A 17,333-nucleotide genomic window follows, 5' to 3' on the forward strand; every position below is an offset into this window, starting at 1 on the left:
TAAATTTGTGGTGAATTGCTTTCACTTCAGCCTGAAGTTAAGGGTGAAAAAGGACATGGTGTCAAACAATGACCACTTGCAAATTCATTCGTATTTCTTGACTGGAATACAGTAGTGTAATAACTGAAGTTCCATAGCAGCACCAACAGCAGCAGAAGAAAAAAGAAGAAGAAAACAAAGGAGGAAAAGGAGGAGGAGAAAGGGGGCTGAAGTTATTTAAAAAGTGGGTACAAGTTAAAAGTTTTTTAAAAAATGGGTATAGGTTAAATGGGGGCGTCCTATGTCGCCCCGTGCAATTTTTACAAAATAAACATGTATTCCCCATTTGTTCCCCAACAAAACGCAGAAGAAGTTTATATATATAATTCTATTCTCAATCACCATATAAAGCTTTATGATACTACACGAGCTACAGAAATGAAATAACCGTAAACATAAACAAGGCTGAGACACAACAGAAGAATTATACCTGAGTAAAACTATTACAAGTAAAAGCTTACATAACATACGAGTGCAAAACAGTCGCACCTCATTCAAACAAACTAAGAAAAAATCTAGATTTTCACAGAATGTTGGTACATTACATCATAAGAATACATTCAACTGACACCACCTATATGCATTCGCACAACTGAGAGCGAGCAAGAACTGAAAAATCCTCTCAAGGAAGAGACTTTTCAAAACAATTTGCTTGCCGCAAGAGGTTAATTAAGCTGTTCACTGGGAATACTTAAACAGTCAACAAACATGTCATTGCATGAACTGTTATTAAACATAGCAAAGGGTAATTATAAATCTAATACAAACCCCCATGCATCTGGTTCTACAAATCTTTACCTTTTTTCTTTACTTTCTCTTTTTTTCCATGATTGCCCAAAGGGATTCAAATTACAGAAGTTGAACAACACACACATCCAATACACAATACAAACTAACCTAAGAATACAGAATAACCTACTGATCTATCAAGCTACAGCTAGCTTTCAAAGGGTGAATAATTCAAGTGCATCAAGCGAAATCATTGCACGCAAACCTGCAAAATTAAGCTCAATTAAGACCATCTGCTCAACAGAACCATCTGATCAACATGACCTATGAGCCACACAAGAATAAACAAGACAGCCACTAATTCAAGGGTACTTGCTAATCATTTGTGCATTTGGTGCAATGTAAAAAATGCACTGCAATAGTTTGCTCGGGACTCCCTTTATTCTTGAGGCAAAATTTTCATTGTGAATTCAGCACAACACCTTCTCTTGATTATTACCTTTCCTTTTTATTCATATGGCAGAGCTCGCTAAGGATAGTTCATGAAGCTCACTGAGCATCCATTCTTCACCAGTTTGACCTCCGAGGACTATTGCTCTAGTTCCTCCAACAATACATGTGCTATGTCCCCAAGCAAATCTTGGAAGCCGACCAGGTACATTCAATATCCTCCATGTAGGCTTCTCTTCTGTTGGATCCAAAATGTAGAGCCGAGATGCTGAGTGGAGACCAGCAACGGACCCACCAAAGACCAGAATTCTGCCACCAGGGAGACTTACTGCCACGTGATCAAGCCTTGGTGGAGGAGCAACGCCTCCAGGATTTCCGGCACCAGGCATTCCACTTCCTGTAACACATCTCCAGCATGGTTCTTCCTCGCTGAGATCCATGGTAAATACATCACTTGATCGAAAACGCAGAGGACCGCTCTTGGCAAGACCCCCAAACATAAGTATTTTCCTGCCTCCATAAACAGACAGCGTGTGGCCTAAACGAGAAGGTGGAGTCCACGTCACCGGTATCTCATGCCACACAGGCTTCTCTATAGACAGATCAAGCAGGAAAGTATCACTTAGAAGCACACCAGAATCTGCACAACCACCAGAGACTATCAACTTGGTACCATCCAAGGTACAGGAGCTGTGCCAAGATCTTGGAAGCGGAGGCGCCAAACTAGAGATTTCACGCCAAGTTGGTTGTTTGGCATCCAAATCCAGCACAAAGACATCATTCAGGAGGCCCTGCCTTCCACAGCCTCCAAACACAACAAGATGAGATCCATTCACACAAGAGAGTGTGTGCCCCCAACGTCCAGGAGGAGGAGAGCTGACTTTGACATATTTCCACTCTGGATTGCTGGAATTCAAGTCCAATACAAAAGTATCATTCATTGGTTGCATGTTGACCCCCTCTCCACCAAAGAGTACAACACGGTTCCCTACTGCACATGCACTGAAGTTGCAACGTGAAGGTTCAACAGCACCTCCAACAGTTAGCTTCCTCCATGCTGCCGCTTCTAGAGTAGTTAATTCTCTAGCCAATCTGCCCCAACCCAATCTTTTAGCTCCCGGCACCGTCTCTAACACACGAGTTGTTTCACTACCCCATGCATTTTGACAGACCATTCGCCAAAGATCTTCATTTTTTGTCAGCTCATAAAGTCGTCTAGAAACAGAACCAACAGACGCAATGTCTCTCGGGGTCAACCGTGAAAGAACCTTGAGGGCTAGGACTTCATCACTCAACTGCAATATACCGCAAAACCCACGACTGATAGTGCGGTTTCCTTCTGAGACTGGTCCACTAGAAGAAAGGCTAGAACGGTACTTATCCAGTAGTCTTGTAGGCTCCTTTACCAAGGATCCTGGAAGTGGACCCAAATCAATATTTACTTCCTTGAAGAATTGAATACCAATAATGTGAGTTATTGCTTCATCATCCCCATATATAGGAGTCATACGCAGCCTATTCATCAAAGGAGATCCATCTTTTCTAAAGTTTAACAATTCGCCTTGAAATTCAATCCCTTGGTCAATGCATCTTCTAATTTCTGCTACTACAGTTGAGTCCACAAGAGGATGCCTTCGTTTGGCGTACGGGCCTCTACATTGCAAGAAGCGACTGCCCAGAAGAAAAAAATAGCGTAAGAATGGGTGTTATGTGAACAAAGGTTATAAAGATAAAGCAGGCACAAAATAAACACTCAGGGGTCATTTGCTTTAGTAAGAAGTTATAAAGGGATTGAAAAATGTGGATTAGTTATGCTGGGATTGTAATGCAGAGATTATTTTTCATCGAGCGTTTGGTTCATTGTATTAAAACTCAGAAATACAACGTATAACTTAGACTCGTATTTGGTCTAAAACTGTATAAACTTTTGTTTACAATTATACCCTTGAACTTGTGTAGGGCTTTTCTGTTTCATTTAAATGGATTAAAGAATAATCAACACCCAGTTATATTTATATTAACAACATCCTTGGTCACGACCAGAGAATTCTCCACCAGCCCATTTTGGGAAAAAACGAAAAGAAGAGATAAGGTTTGAGAATCATGGCTTTCTTCTTCGCCAAATTCTTTTGCCTTCCATTTCTCCCCCTAAGTTTCTCCTGAGCTTCCTATCTCACCTTTGAGAATTCATCTACTGCCCCAAATTAGGTTCAAAATCCAGATTGGAGTTTTTAAAATTGCGACAGAAGAGTAGAAAATGGAAACCCTAATAACTTCTTTCTCCACTACCCGTTGCCATGCCCCCTCCTCTCCATTAGGATGAAATGGAAGCAATCCAGAAAGCAGCTGTATTCAGTTATGCACAACAGGTGGTCTCCATGTTCTAAATTGTTCTATTTGTTTCTTTATGGTGAATAGACAAAATCCCAACTGCATATTCTACTTCTTCTTGCATTTCTCACTAAATTATCGTATAGTTAAATCACAGATAGTTCATCAACAAAAAATATATGCGTATTAGCTATACCAAAATTGAAGTGGTAACCAAACATAGTATAAATCCAATACAGATTTATATACATGGATTATTTGCCTAATACTTGTAACCAAACGTACCCTCAGTCCTTTCACAACTATGAAGAGACACCACATTTACCGACAAAAGTAGAAATAATCAGTCAGAATTTAAGACGATCCACTGTATTATTACAATCGGCATTCCATGTGGACATCTGAATCATGACGTTAACAGCTGCTTATAATGTACACTGATAGCACTAAGCAAGTGACTCAAAATCCTACAACCCCCCTTCTGATTTCCAAAACATACCTCTTCCCCAACACTTTTCTCTTCTTTCATTTACTAACAGAAGTTCCTTTTCCCTGTTTTCTTTATGACAACTTCCTTTATTTTCTTTTTCTTTTATTTTATGAGCTGCTGGCATTTGGAGGGCTGCAGTTAATTGTATTATTGCAGAAAAAGAAAAGACATATATCATCCAAATACACAAGAAAAGCGAAGTTGTTGTTGCACACAGCCCACATCTTTGTAGCAGAAAATCAGTTTGGGGAATGATAACCATAAAGATAATTAAGCTTTACCTGATTCAGGTTCTTAAGAAAACAGATGAAGCAAAATGCAACAGAGTTGGTTTTCAACAGAATAATCTGTGGCAAACTGGGAATAGAAGAAGATTTTAAATATACTGGCAGTTCCAGACAAAAAACTTCTTCACACTTTCTACAGCCTCACTGACCCTGCCTCAGCACTCATCCACATACCATTTCATAGTTCCCAACATTAACATACTTAATCCTATTTTAGTAGGATTAGTGTGAATATGTCCTCATTCCTCTCATCCTAAATACTACCGTGTCTACCCACCCTTAAAAGAGAAAAATCGAAGAGACCAAGAAAATGGGAAAATAGAAAACATATCATAATGTAACAACACTGAAATCTAAAGATTAGTAACGTAAAAACCACCAGCCTTACACATCTATTTACTGCAACAAACTAAAACTTTGGCAAAACACAAGTTATGGGTCAGTGTTCTTTTCTAGATAAGCTTTATAGATCAGTGCCTTTTTTTGATTGGTTTTATGGATCACTATTCCCATGTAACAAATCGATGGCTAAGTCAACTAGACCCATATTATCTTTTAATATCAGGTGAAGACCAGTCCTTGTTTCATTTGACTACCCATAGGAATATTTCCAATATATGTCAAACCAGTTAGGAGGTTATAATTCAGAATGAAAAAGTTCATCAACTGTTAAGAACCATTTATTTGCTTTCGGAAACAATCAAACAGGAGAAATTTGAACTTATTTCAGTTCACTCCGGCACCCCAGGAGAAATTGCATAAGAAAATTTTAGGGATGTGAGGATGGAAAAACTATCCTTTGAACAATTGAACACATTCATTCTGAAAGATCACTACCGATACAACTGCAGTTTCAACAAGGGCTTAGTCTTAGTGAATAGTTAGTTACCCTAGCCCAACTTGTCTCAGGCTCAACTTAGCTCAACATTAACAGAAGGCTCCAACGCAATTTGAACCAAGCTCAAGGCAAAGATATCAACTAACCTGTTATATCTTTCAAAAGTGTCCATCTACCTTTCTTACTCTCTCTCCCTGACAACAACATGGTCATGGTTTACACCATTTAAGAACACCAGAGGACGCAACGACGAGTTGACCAAGTCTGACCGGAGGTTGGAAAGGGTTTGACACATTTGACCAAGATATTGAATAGGTTCACTAGCACTTGACCTTCTGAAAATATTATTCTAATGACCAAATCACTTGTGTCACATGGTCACCCTTCTTGGGTCATACAGTCTACTAAATTATTTAGGATCTTCTTTATTTTGTATTTGGGCTTTGCCCATTAACTTGGCATAGAAAGAGTAAGTGTTTCAGGTTAGGGTTTAGTCTATAATGTTTTGATGACGAATTATCATATGAGAGAACCCTTTTGTGGAATTCACCTTTATATCTTCAATTGAACCTCAACTCGGATTCTTCTAGCAAGTTTTCAAATGTATGAGTTTACTTTTCTTCCTCCTTTGGATTAAACCATGTATCTGAATGCTAATTAGTGGATTTCAAGTTACTTTGCTTGTGGTTAGCTAATTGCTTCATTAGCTTGGTTCCTCCATTCTTTCTTCCCCAATTTTGGATTAGGTCATTAGATTGCGGCTACAGGGAATCAAGTTTCCAAATACTTGATAGTATCATTTCTAATCTAATTGGTCTTATCCTACCCATCATTTATCTTTATGTTCTTCATTTCATAGGCGTTCTTGAGGGTTGTTAGGTTCTCCATCAATTTGCTTGAAACACGTGAAATTATTTCCATCGTCAATTGGTATGAAGCAACAGCGGTGAGTTTAAGAGAGTGAATAATATGATCTTGAGCGCAAATACGGGGGTTTGAGGGGATATCTCTTGGGTAATACATGTAAGGGACTAACTTGTGAGGTCCTTCTTGATGCTAACCAATTTTATTTGTTTTAACGCACGCCTTTTACAGTTTTAAGGAAGTTAGGAGGTACGTGTTTTTATGGAGTTGGGAGGAGTAAAGCAATAAGCAAGAAAGGTATACTCCACAATGATTATAAAGGACGATACCTATGGTGTGGATGGCTAAGGAGTTGAAAGGTGGGGATATAATAGTGAGGAATCAAATAGATCACGAGATGACTCTAATTAAGAATGTTATTCTCATGAGTTACACTTGAGGAGCAAGGAAGAAGTAATATCAATGAGTCAACATTGAGGAGGGTAAAGAACGTACATTTAAGGAATGGCTTGAATATAGCAAGAACACAAATGAGAAGCTGGAATGGCCCAAGAAACATGTGACAAAAGAATCAAAGGGAAAGTTTCTTGAAACAAATGCTTACCCGTGACAAGTCTCCCATGTCACGAGTTGAAGACAAGTCATTGAAGATTGATGTGAAAGGTTCTTCAAATGATTCTAGAGGCATCCTTGGCAACTACAAAGAAGCTTATGCTACAACAAAAGCACCCCATCCCAAGCTTCTAATGTTGACAAAGGTAAATATAAAGCTCATAGGGAAAGATCAAGGTATGTTGGCTACACTTAATATTTTTTCTTGTGACAATGCTTTTCAAAGTATGCCATGTAGTTAATTGGAGAATGAAGCTTCCTTATGTGTGAGTAATTCATTTAAAGGTGCGGATTCTAATCATGATAAATGTGGTGTTGACTCATTGGGAGTATTTACATGTGAATCCACTTGTGAAGTTGTGTTTACTTGAGGATGAGATTGACTTATGTGTTGATGTAACTTCATTAGAAAAAGATGATTCTTTTGTAGAGGAGGTATTAAGGAACCAAGAGAAATTAAGAACCACGAGTAAATAATCTAAGGTGATGTTCTTTTGTAGAGAGCCATATTTTGGTGTAGGTTCTTTACTTTTTGGTATACGACTTGTATACGGGATTTTCCCATTATTTACCTTATCCAAAAAAATTAAGGAACCAAGTGTAAGTAATCTAAGGTGATGTTAATGTTGCATATGGCTGCTTGGTTGAAAAAGGAATTGAGAAAGATAAGGACGTAAATGAAGGATTGATGATTAGAAGTCTTATGTATTCCTTGGGGTGAAGAAGATGAATTGACACACAGACACAATATTTTCTATACTAGGTGTAGGATTTGGTGAAGGGTGTGCCCTTTGGTAGCTGATGGAACTGATTGTGACAATTTAATAAGTGCAACCTTGGTGAAGGAGATGAGCTTAAGAACTTCCAAATCAAATGTAATGTTGCCACTAAACCTGCGCAGATTAGTGCCATTGAATTCAATTCAATCCATCGCCAGGTTACACTCCAACGCTAATTCCCAAGATCCAATCATACACCCTATTGAGATATTCCCTCCATTTATGTGAACCTATTTGACTTGGCATAGAGTTTAACAAAAAAATAAAGATCGTTGGAAGTTGAGATCATAAACAAGCTGTAACATTTGTGTGGCTCTAATTCTTTTGAAATTTGTGGTCTTAAACATGTCATAGTACTTGTTAAATTGCATTATGGTAGGTTGTCTACATCACACCCCTTGGGTTGCGATCCTACGTGAACACGGGATGCCTTGTGCACCGGGCTGCCGGGCTGCCCTTTTTTTGTTTCCAAAAGAAAGGGGTTATTCTTCTTGGAATATATCAAAAAAGAACTAGGTTCATATAAACTGGAACAGAGGAAGTAATAGTTAGCATTCTCATATGAACCCCAAGACACAGAACGCCCCCCCCCCCCCCCCATGATCCATGAAAAATCAAAACAAACACTGTTGGCGCTAAATTTTGCTATGAGTTGACAACATAGAAAAACTTCCTTTGTGCTAGAAAAAACATCAGAATTTATGTATCGCCCCTCAATTTTTCCATTGGGGTTCTCATCCATCCACTAGATCTAGACAGGACTCAAAAACTTTATCTGCAATATTGAAGAAATTCTGAGGCCTAAGCAGCACCTAGAAAATACACAAGCAGTTCATCCAACATCCACTCTGCCTAGGATGAACTTTAACCAAAGACAAGTTACAAACCAGCAACTTTAGCAGCCAGGACTTTAATTTAGAAGAAATTGATTGCCCTATCCTAGATATGGAAAAAATAGCATTACCTAGGGGAATCTTTATTGTTCTCTGTTTCTTTGGTGGTGGGGCCGAGGCATGGTGGTGGGCAATTTGCTTGGTTAATTTTTTCAAGGATAAACCTACTTCTAAGTCATTTAATCCCCCAAAATGACATTTCCTTATAGGATGCGTATATGAACTGATTTTAGAGTGTTGTAAATCAAGAATATTACAGGTTAAACCCTTTTCTGCATTCACAACATGAAGACAAATACTTGGGCTGCAAACACGTAATAAAACCCAAAAATGAGAGGACAGCTCCATTTTTTGCATTTTATGTGGTGATCAATATTTTTGCTTATTGCCACAAGATATATACAGACCATCTAGAGGAGCTATGCTTTTGATGAATAAGCACATCTTCAAGTGTGTAATTGCCATTAGAACAACTAAAATTTATCAAGATTTAGGCCAAAATGTACTTCAACCATAAGCTCAATGTTGGAGATTTGGGAATTGTTGTTGGGCCTAAATTTAATCATTATTTCAAAAGACAGTCTCCCATATTAAAGAATAAATTTCAATTTGATGTTAGTTCTGTTAAATGACAACAGAAGCGCTTAATGACTTTGAGGCAGAACTATATATATATATATATATATATATAACAAACTTAATTATAGTTTCTTCATTCTTTTATCCAAATAATTATTATTTGTGTCTATAGTTGCATTTTCTTGCACTACATTTCTATTTTTTATTTTTCTTCGCTAAAGCCCACGCTTTAATTGCACTTTGCGCTTAAAGCTTCAGCACCATTGGCGCTTCTTTATGCTTTTCGCTTTTGATTACTCTGACTTACAACTGTCAAAGTCCTGAACTTTTAGAGCTGCCCAGCACCTGAAATAAATGTCTTAAGGATATGATCCAACACAGAGGACAATACGAATTGTGCCACAAGGTTCACTTGCCTTGTAGAGACCTTTTTAAGGACCATCACAAGCCTATGATTCTTCAGGATATGGAAATACAAAGAATGGAATCAGACATTGAAACACTCCACAATGGAATCAGGCATTGAAACACTCCCACAAAGGTAAAGGTATTTTTCAATTTCCCTTTGCCATTGATCAGCATTGGTGTTCCATTTTCTTCTGTTGCATTTTCCCTTGAATTCCCAAATGTGACAATACCAGGTCTTCACTAGTCCCATCATTTCTCTAATGCCTGTTTGGAAGCAGCTATTGCTTCAAGATAGAACACCTAGTACACCTTTCTATGAAACTACTTAGTTCATCAAAAAACACCTAGTGCGCCTTTGTACTAGATTTTACTTTCCAAATTCAAATATAAAAAGGAGGACAAAATAACAAATTTGGTTTCCTACCACATCATAACCCCCCCCCCCCCCCCACAAACCTCCCCCTCCCTCTCCTTGGTCGATAACAAAGGTATAAACCAAAAAAAAAGGTTAACCAAAAGTTAAGTCAGTCCGCAGAGTAACAGCTGGTAAATGTCATTAAGCATACAAGTAGACCTTTACTTATTTACTGAAGAAAAAAAAAAGCATAATAATTTGCATAGCGTCCTCCTAATCTTTCTCCGTGTTAGAATCAAGCAGTAGAAATTAACTACATCGGTCATTCTAACTCAACTGGTTTATCAATCCTTGCCGAAACAAACACAATCTAAATTATCAGTCCCATAACTTGACACATTTGTCATGCTTTAATTAAATCACTTGAAATTTAACTGCACATATAATAGATTAAGTTGAAAATTTGCAGCTAAACATTGAGTCTAAGACGCTAAATGTATATTATGCATTAACAAAAACTAACTACAATGGGCACCAAACCATAAGTCACTGATGCACGCTACAATATGCATATTGTAACTAGCTCCCAAGGGTCAATGAAGTGGGATAAGAACCATGAAGTCTCAAGTTCAGATCCCAACCGAGTCAAAAAACCATTTGCCTAGGCCTTGGTGGGCTGTGCTGGTGGGGAGGTAGCAGGTATCTCATAGAACAGTCATGGAGCAAGCAAGCTGGCATGGCCACCACCGTCAATAAAAAAATGTATATCCTAACTTAATCTGGTATCAGTAGGTTTTAGTAGCCATAATTCCCTATAAGCTTGATTAAAATGAAGTTTTAACAAACAAAATTCTGAAAATCAAAGAGAAAAAGACAAATATACAACAAACTATGAAGCTATAGATAATTATACTTCAAAGTAGAAAAACAAAAAAATTACCAGTTGCGGCCAAGGACTTCTTCAGCACGGTAACCAGTGACCATCTCAAAGACAGAATTGACATATATAATCGGATGGTCGGGCTCCAAAGCATCGGTCACAACAAAACCACAGGGCGCCGGTTGCAGAAGCGAGTCAATAGGAAAAGGCAAGGCCGCACCGCCACCACTCAACATAAACCCTAGCTTCTCCCCATCCTCATCTAACTCGTCGTCGACTTCTTCCTCAATCACATCATCATCTTCTCCGCTCAAATCCGAGTTACTGTCCCACTCCATCGCGTCTATATATCTTCTTTTTCTTCTTTACCCCATGGTCGGATTTTGAATTTGAAGTCGAATTCGAATGCAAATGCTGCTTTTTAGAAAAAACACCAATTTTGAAAGGAGAATTACGGTTCGATTATGTTTTAGGGTTTTTGCTAGAGCTATGGGCAAGGAAATAAAATGAGTGGTTGGAGAAATTGTGTGAAATTTTTAAAGGGAAAGAAATTAGGAAAACAGAGCGATCCACAGAGAGAGGAGGTTTATTGAGAAGAAAGCATGTGCAAGGCGGGTATTCACCGCTTTTGGATGATATCGGCTGGTGTGGTTGTGTGGGTGTGTGTGTGTGGAAAAACAAAAGATCTTTGGGTATTCCATGGTTTTTGGGATTTTCGTGTTATCTTAGCTTACCGAATACGCCCTTCGTCCTATTCTACCTCCCATTATTACTTTAATTAATAATTTGTGTCTATATATATACACATAAAATATTAAAAGTAAAATGTAATAATTGAATAATTAAAAATTAAAAGTCATTAGTTTTTAAAAACAGTTTGTTCCAACCTGCAGTGGTGTATGCAATATTTTGAGCAAGGTAAAAAAAAAGGTAAATAAATAACAAATCGCGACAATAAGAGCATCCTAATATAGAACACTCAAATCTATAACTACAATTGTATAGTAGATAATTTTTTGTTTTTATAAATACATAATGATAGTCTAAATTATTATAAGAGGTTAATCTTTATTAACTCGTTAGAGAATTACCATAGAAAAGATGTATGTGACTAGAGCAATTGAAAGTGACTAGACTAATTGAAAGTTCGAATTAAAGTTGAAAACAAGTTAAAGAACAAATAAGCAAATCGCTCGAAATTTTCTTAAAGTATAGTAAAGAAATTTAAAAGTGGTTCTTTGATTTTTGAGAATTTTTTTATCTTGAATGATAAAATTTCACCATTTTTAGCAACTGGCCATGATTGGAGGAGATGTTTTGTGTTTTGCTTTTCTTTGTTGGGTGTGTGTTATACACGAAAGTATTTTCAAAAAATAAGTGGTTTTATTACTTATTTTTTCATGTTTGTGAAAAGCTTTTCCGAATTTTTTTTTAGCATTTGGTTAGTGAAAGAAAAATATTTTTTAAAAAAATATGTAATTTAGGCAAATACTATGGGAAGAAGTGAGAGATAAGGGTGGGGTAGGGGTAGGGAGTTGGGTTGGGTAGTGTGGGGGTGGTTTGATGGGTTTAGGTGTGGGGAGTTTGGGTTTAGGGGTGGGGGCGGGTGTTGAGGTTGGGTGAGTGGGTGGGTGGTGGGAGGGGCTTTGTGGGCGGGGGCGAGGTGGGTGGGATGGGATGGTACGATGGTAGGTGTGGGGTTAGGCTAGGGGTTGTGGGGGTGAGGAATAGAGCGAAAAAGATTGAAAAAGAATTTTGATCTTTTCCTTCGTACCAAAAACACCCTTAATTACCTTTGCATGGCAGTTTGTCTTTTGGGGCTAGACTACCCCGACTAGTCATTGTGATTTGTCAGCCATCAACTACTTAATTGTTCAAATAAAAAAAGAAGTAATACTCGTCAGAGAATCGAACAAGCGTCCTTTAAACACAAAGGACCTATTATGACATGCCAAACTAGAATCATTTTAATGATAAATAGTACTCCCTCCGTTCACTTTTACTTGGCATATATACGAAAAATAGATTTTCATTTTAACTTGTCATTTTACGCATATCAAAAGAAGACAAAAAAATTCTTGTTATACTCACAGTATTTATTACTCATTTCAAATCATTTTCTCAAATCTAATAAAATATGTATCAACTAATATGGGTATCATGGTAAATTATGCACTTCATTTATTATTTCTTAAGTGGCGTAAAAAGTCAAAATGTGACAAGTAAAAGTGAACGGATGGAGTAAAAGTAAACGGAGGGAGTTGTATTATCTAATCTTCCTTTATTCTTTATACCACCGTACATTCACCCTATTCACCTTAGTTAGCATGATATCTCTCATCAATACAGGTTTTAATAATTTTGCCCACAAAAATTTAAACATCTTATCACATCACTTATCTTTTTTCCTTGCTTCAATTGAAATTTGAACATTTCAACAATGGACTTCCATACTTAAATTTGTTTAGCTAATATTCCTTATATTCGTGAAAGTCGTATAAACTTATGTGACGACCCGGCCAGTCGTCTCATGAGTTACCGCACCATTTCCTCTATTTCAACTTATTTACGCTTCGTTATCCGTATTTTGTGTGATCGGGTTGATTAGTTCGAGTTCGGAGAGGATTTGGTAAGAAATGAGATACTTAGTCTCTTTAAAGAAGGCTTAAATTGAAAAAGTCAATCGGATGTTGACTTATGTGTTAGAAGGCTCGGAAGTGAGTTCCGATGGTTCGGTTAGCTTCGGGGGTGATTTATGACTTAGGAGCGCGATCGAAATGGGTTTTGGAGTTGTAGAGGAGATTTAGGCTTGAATTGACGAAATTGATATTTTGGCAATTTCGGGTTGATAGGCGAGATTTTGATATAAGGGTCGGAATGGAATTCCGAGAGTTGCAATAGCTTCGTTGTGTCATTTGAGATGTGTGTGCAAAATTTCAGGTCATTCGGACGAGATTTGATAGACTCTTTGAGCGAAAGCATAATTTAAGAGTTCTTGGAGTTCTTAGGCTTGAATCCGATGTTTTGGTGATTTGATGTTGTTGTAAGCATTCCGAAGTGTTGAACAAGTTTGAACGATGTCATGGGATGTGTTGGTACAATTAGTTTGAAGTTTCGGGGGTCCCGGGTAGGTTCCGGGATGTTTTAGGCCGAAAATCATAGTTGTAGCAGGTCCAGAAGGGTTGCAGGCCCCGGAACTCACCCGCGCGGTCCGCACAAAAATAAGTGCGCCCGCGGTGAGTGCTGTGCGGACCGCATAAAAGCGGGCGCGGTAGGTGTCGCGCGGACCGCACAAAAGGGGGCGCGACTGCGGTGAAGAACCCTCCCGTTGGTCCAACTTCGGAAGCTCATATCTTTTGATCTACAAGGAACTTTGAGGTGATTCAAAAACGAAAGTTGTAACCCTTCGTGTCTATTTCCAGAAAGATAAAGATATCGCAATTTGGACATCTGTAGAAAAAAGTTATGGCCAAAATACTAAAACCTATCACTGTAGAGGAAGGCCTGTGCGGCCGCGGTTGTTTTAGCGCGGACCGCACTGGCTTGCGCGGACCGCGGTCGATTTGGTGCGGCTCGCAGAGGCTGAAATCTGAGGGGTACCCTATAAATATGAGGTTTTGGGTTTTATTTAATATTTTGACCTAGAGAGCTCGGATTTTGGCGATTTTTCAAAGATTTTTCAAGAAATTCATCGGGGTAAGTGATTTTTACTCAGATTTGGCTAGAATACATGAATCTATCACTGAATTCATTATTTAATTCGTGATTTGGGATGGAATTTGGGAAGAAAAATTGTGAACCCTTTCAAAAATGTAAAATGATGATTTGAAGGACCAAATGATATCGGAATTGGATAATTTTGGTATGGTTAGACTCATGAGGGTATGAGGATTCTGAAAATGTAAATTTTACCCGATTCCGAGATGTGGGCCCGGGGCTCGGGTTTTGCTAATTTCGGGATTTTTGATATTTTTCGAATGTTTTCGCTTGAGCTTTGTTCCCTTGGCATATTGTGACATATTCGTTCTGATTTGGATAGATTCGACGCCTGTGGAGGCCGATTTGAGTGGCAAAGGCGTCGCGAGCTAGAGATTTAGTCGGTTCGAGGTGAGTAATGATTGTAAATGATATCCTGAGGGTTTGAAACCCCGAATTTGCACAACGAAGTGCTATATTGAGTTGAGACACACGATGTATGATGAGCGTGGGGTCCATTACTATTGGGGATTGTGACTTGGTCCGTCCCGATTGATGATTTCACCACATTTTTGACTGAGACTTATTTAATATCATTATGATTTGGGCTAGTTGCCATGTTTGGCGCCTTGTGCCGACCTGTAGAACCCTTAGGGGTATTTTTGACTGATTCTCCTCACTTTACTTGTTAAAAATCATATTCTTGATCATGTTTCTATTTGTTTAAACCATAAGAACCGGTTTTATCAATGCTAATCCTAAATGAGAGAAATAAGTGGGCTGAGATCCCTACCTTATATTATTGTGCCCGAGAGGTGGTGAGTATAATGACTAAGAAGGGTTGAGAACCCAACAGTGAGGATGTTATATATGTTATGGATCGGGCTACACGCCGCAGTAAATGCCTATATGGATCGGGCTGCACGCCGCAGCAAATGTTTATGTGGATCGGGCTGCGCGCCGCAGCAATATAGCATTTGGACTGTAGGAGCCCCTCCCGGAGTCTGCACACCCCCAGTGAGCGCAGTCGACTATTATATATGGATCGGGCTGTGCACCACAGCGAGGTACGGATCGGGCTACACACCGCAGCGGTTATTTTGATTTCGGTTATTGTGAGAGATATATGGATTGAGTACGGAGGATAAGTACTAATTAATGGATAGTACGCTTGAGGAGCGGATTTATACTTGTTAAATACCCGATAAGCTATATGTTTTACTTGATCTAAAGAGATTTCACTTGACTTCTTCACTATTTTGCTGCTTTAAGTTATTTTACTGCTTTGATATAGAACTGCTTAGTGCCTTTACGTGTTTTCATACTGTCAGCCATTATTTATGATTATTACTCACTGGGTCGGAGTACTCACATTACTCCCTGCAGCTTGTGTGCAGTTCCAGGTGTTCCCGAGGTATAGAGAGAGCTTTCTTGCCATTCAGCATTCACCAGAGTCATCGAGGTAGCTGCATGGCGTCCACAGACCCGATTCTCTCCTTCTGGCTTTTATTCTTTCAACATTTTTAGACTATCTCTTTAGGCTGTCTAAAACTTGTAATAGAGGCTCTTGACTTGTGACACCCCGGTTTGGGCTGTGTTTGGATGGGTTCTTCTATTGTTATCTAAATTTTCGCGAATTATTGCTATTAAATCATGTTTTAAACCGTTTTTATGGTAATTAACTGCTTAAAGAAGTGTATTGTTGTTGGACTGGCTGGCCTTGTCTTCACGAGAGGCGCCTTCACGATCGGGTTCGGGGTTAGGGTCGTGACAACTTATGTCATTATGAAAAATAGTGATAATAATTTAGGCATTTGAAAATAAAAATGGTGTAAAGTATTACAAATAGAGCACACCAATTAGCTTTTTTAATAATCATGGTATCGGGTGACTCTATCCAACAAGATATAGTTTTGATAGATAAGAAAAAATCACACAATTCATTGATAGAGCTCACGGTTCTCACCCACTTCATTAACCAGTAGGTCACATCCTTAGGTTCATTGTATTTCTTCTTACACTATCATTTTTGTTCCAAAAGTGAAGATGAAATAAAATATGTGTGATGAAATACAAGATATTGTATTTCTTCTTACACTTGTGTTGCAAGTGAATTCAGTGTTCCGAGGCCTAAAACCCTCCTTTTTACCTCATCTTGATTTACGTGTGTGGTCCGGACCTATATCCGGAAAGCCTTCTATGTGAAAATATGAGAAATAGAAATTTCTAGAGTTAAAATTTGATTATGGTTGACTTTGGTCAACATTTTGAGCAAACAGACCAGGATCCGTATTCCGACGATCCCGGGAGGTCCGCAGTAAAATATGGGACTTGGGCGTATGCTCGGAAATGAATTCCGAGGTCCCAAGTCTTAGAAATCAATTTTTAAAAGAAATTATTTTACTGAATTATCTAAGAAATGAAAAAAAGAATTAATATTTGAAACCATTGTTATCGGGCCCGTATTTTAATTTCGGAGCCCGGTACAAACTTGCTATAGTATTTGAAAGATAACTGCGAAATTTGGTAAAAACGGAGTTTATTTGACATGAGTTGGATTTCCGGTTGAAGAGTTATGAACTTTGAGAGGTATTGATGAAAATGTTGAGTTTTGAGGTTTAATTCATGATTGTACATGTTATTTTGATGATGCGATCGCACGAGTAGGTCCATATGATGTCTTTGAGTTAGTATGCACACTTGGTTTGGAGTTCCGAGGGCTCGGGTGAGTTTCGGGTAAGTTCTAGGATGTCTTAGGCTTAAAACAGGGATGTTGCAGGTTCAGAGAAGTGCAAATCTCTGAACCGCCAGTGCTGACCGCATTGGTTTTAGTGCTATCCGCGGTGGGGCTGTGCGGCCGCACTCGATTTTGTGCGGTCCGCACAGGTTCACTGGTCCGACTTCGGAAGCCTATATCTTTTGATCTACAAGGAATTTTGATATGATTCAAAAGCAAAAGTTATAGCTCTTCGTGTCTATTTTTCATAAAGATAAAGAAATCTCAATTTGGACATCTGCAGAGAAAGTTATGGCCAAAAAACTAAAGCATGTCACTGCAGTCCACATGGAGAACTGTGCGGCCGCACTAAATTTTGTGCGGTCC

The 17,333-nt window shown here is 38.6% G+C and overlaps 1 protein-coding gene across 2 annotated transcripts; it reads right to left on the reverse strand.

The window, feature by feature from the left end:
- Positions 1–727: 727 nt before the first annotated feature.
- On the reverse strand, positions 728–11,287 carry LOC107775221 (adagio protein 1). Of its 2 annotated transcripts, XM_075236828.1 has the most exons (3): positions 10,595–11,287; positions 1,268–2,889; positions 728–1,033 (listed from the first exon to the last, which is right to left on the reverse strand). In XM_075236828.1, the coding sequence occupies exons 1-2, from the start codon at positions 10,870–10,872 to the stop codon at positions 1,281–1,283; spliced, it is 1,887 nt and encodes a 628-aa protein (XP_075092929.1). In that variant the 5' UTR covers positions 10,873–11,287; the 3' UTR covers positions 728–1,033; positions 1,268–1,280. The 2 variants fall into 2 exon arrangements, with proteins under 2 accessions (XP_075092929.1, XP_016450417.2); XM_016594931.2 differs by having other exon boundaries at positions 728–2,889.
- Between the last annotated feature and the right edge of the window lie 6,046 nt (positions 11,288–17,333).

Source organism: Nicotiana tabacum, chromosome 18 (genome assembly GCF_000715075.1).
Source record: "Nicotiana tabacum cultivar K326 chromosome 18, ASM71507v2, whole genome shotgun sequence".
Classification (NCBI taxonomy): domain Eukaryota; kingdom Viridiplantae; phylum Streptophyta; class Magnoliopsida; order Solanales; family Solanaceae; genus Nicotiana; species Nicotiana tabacum.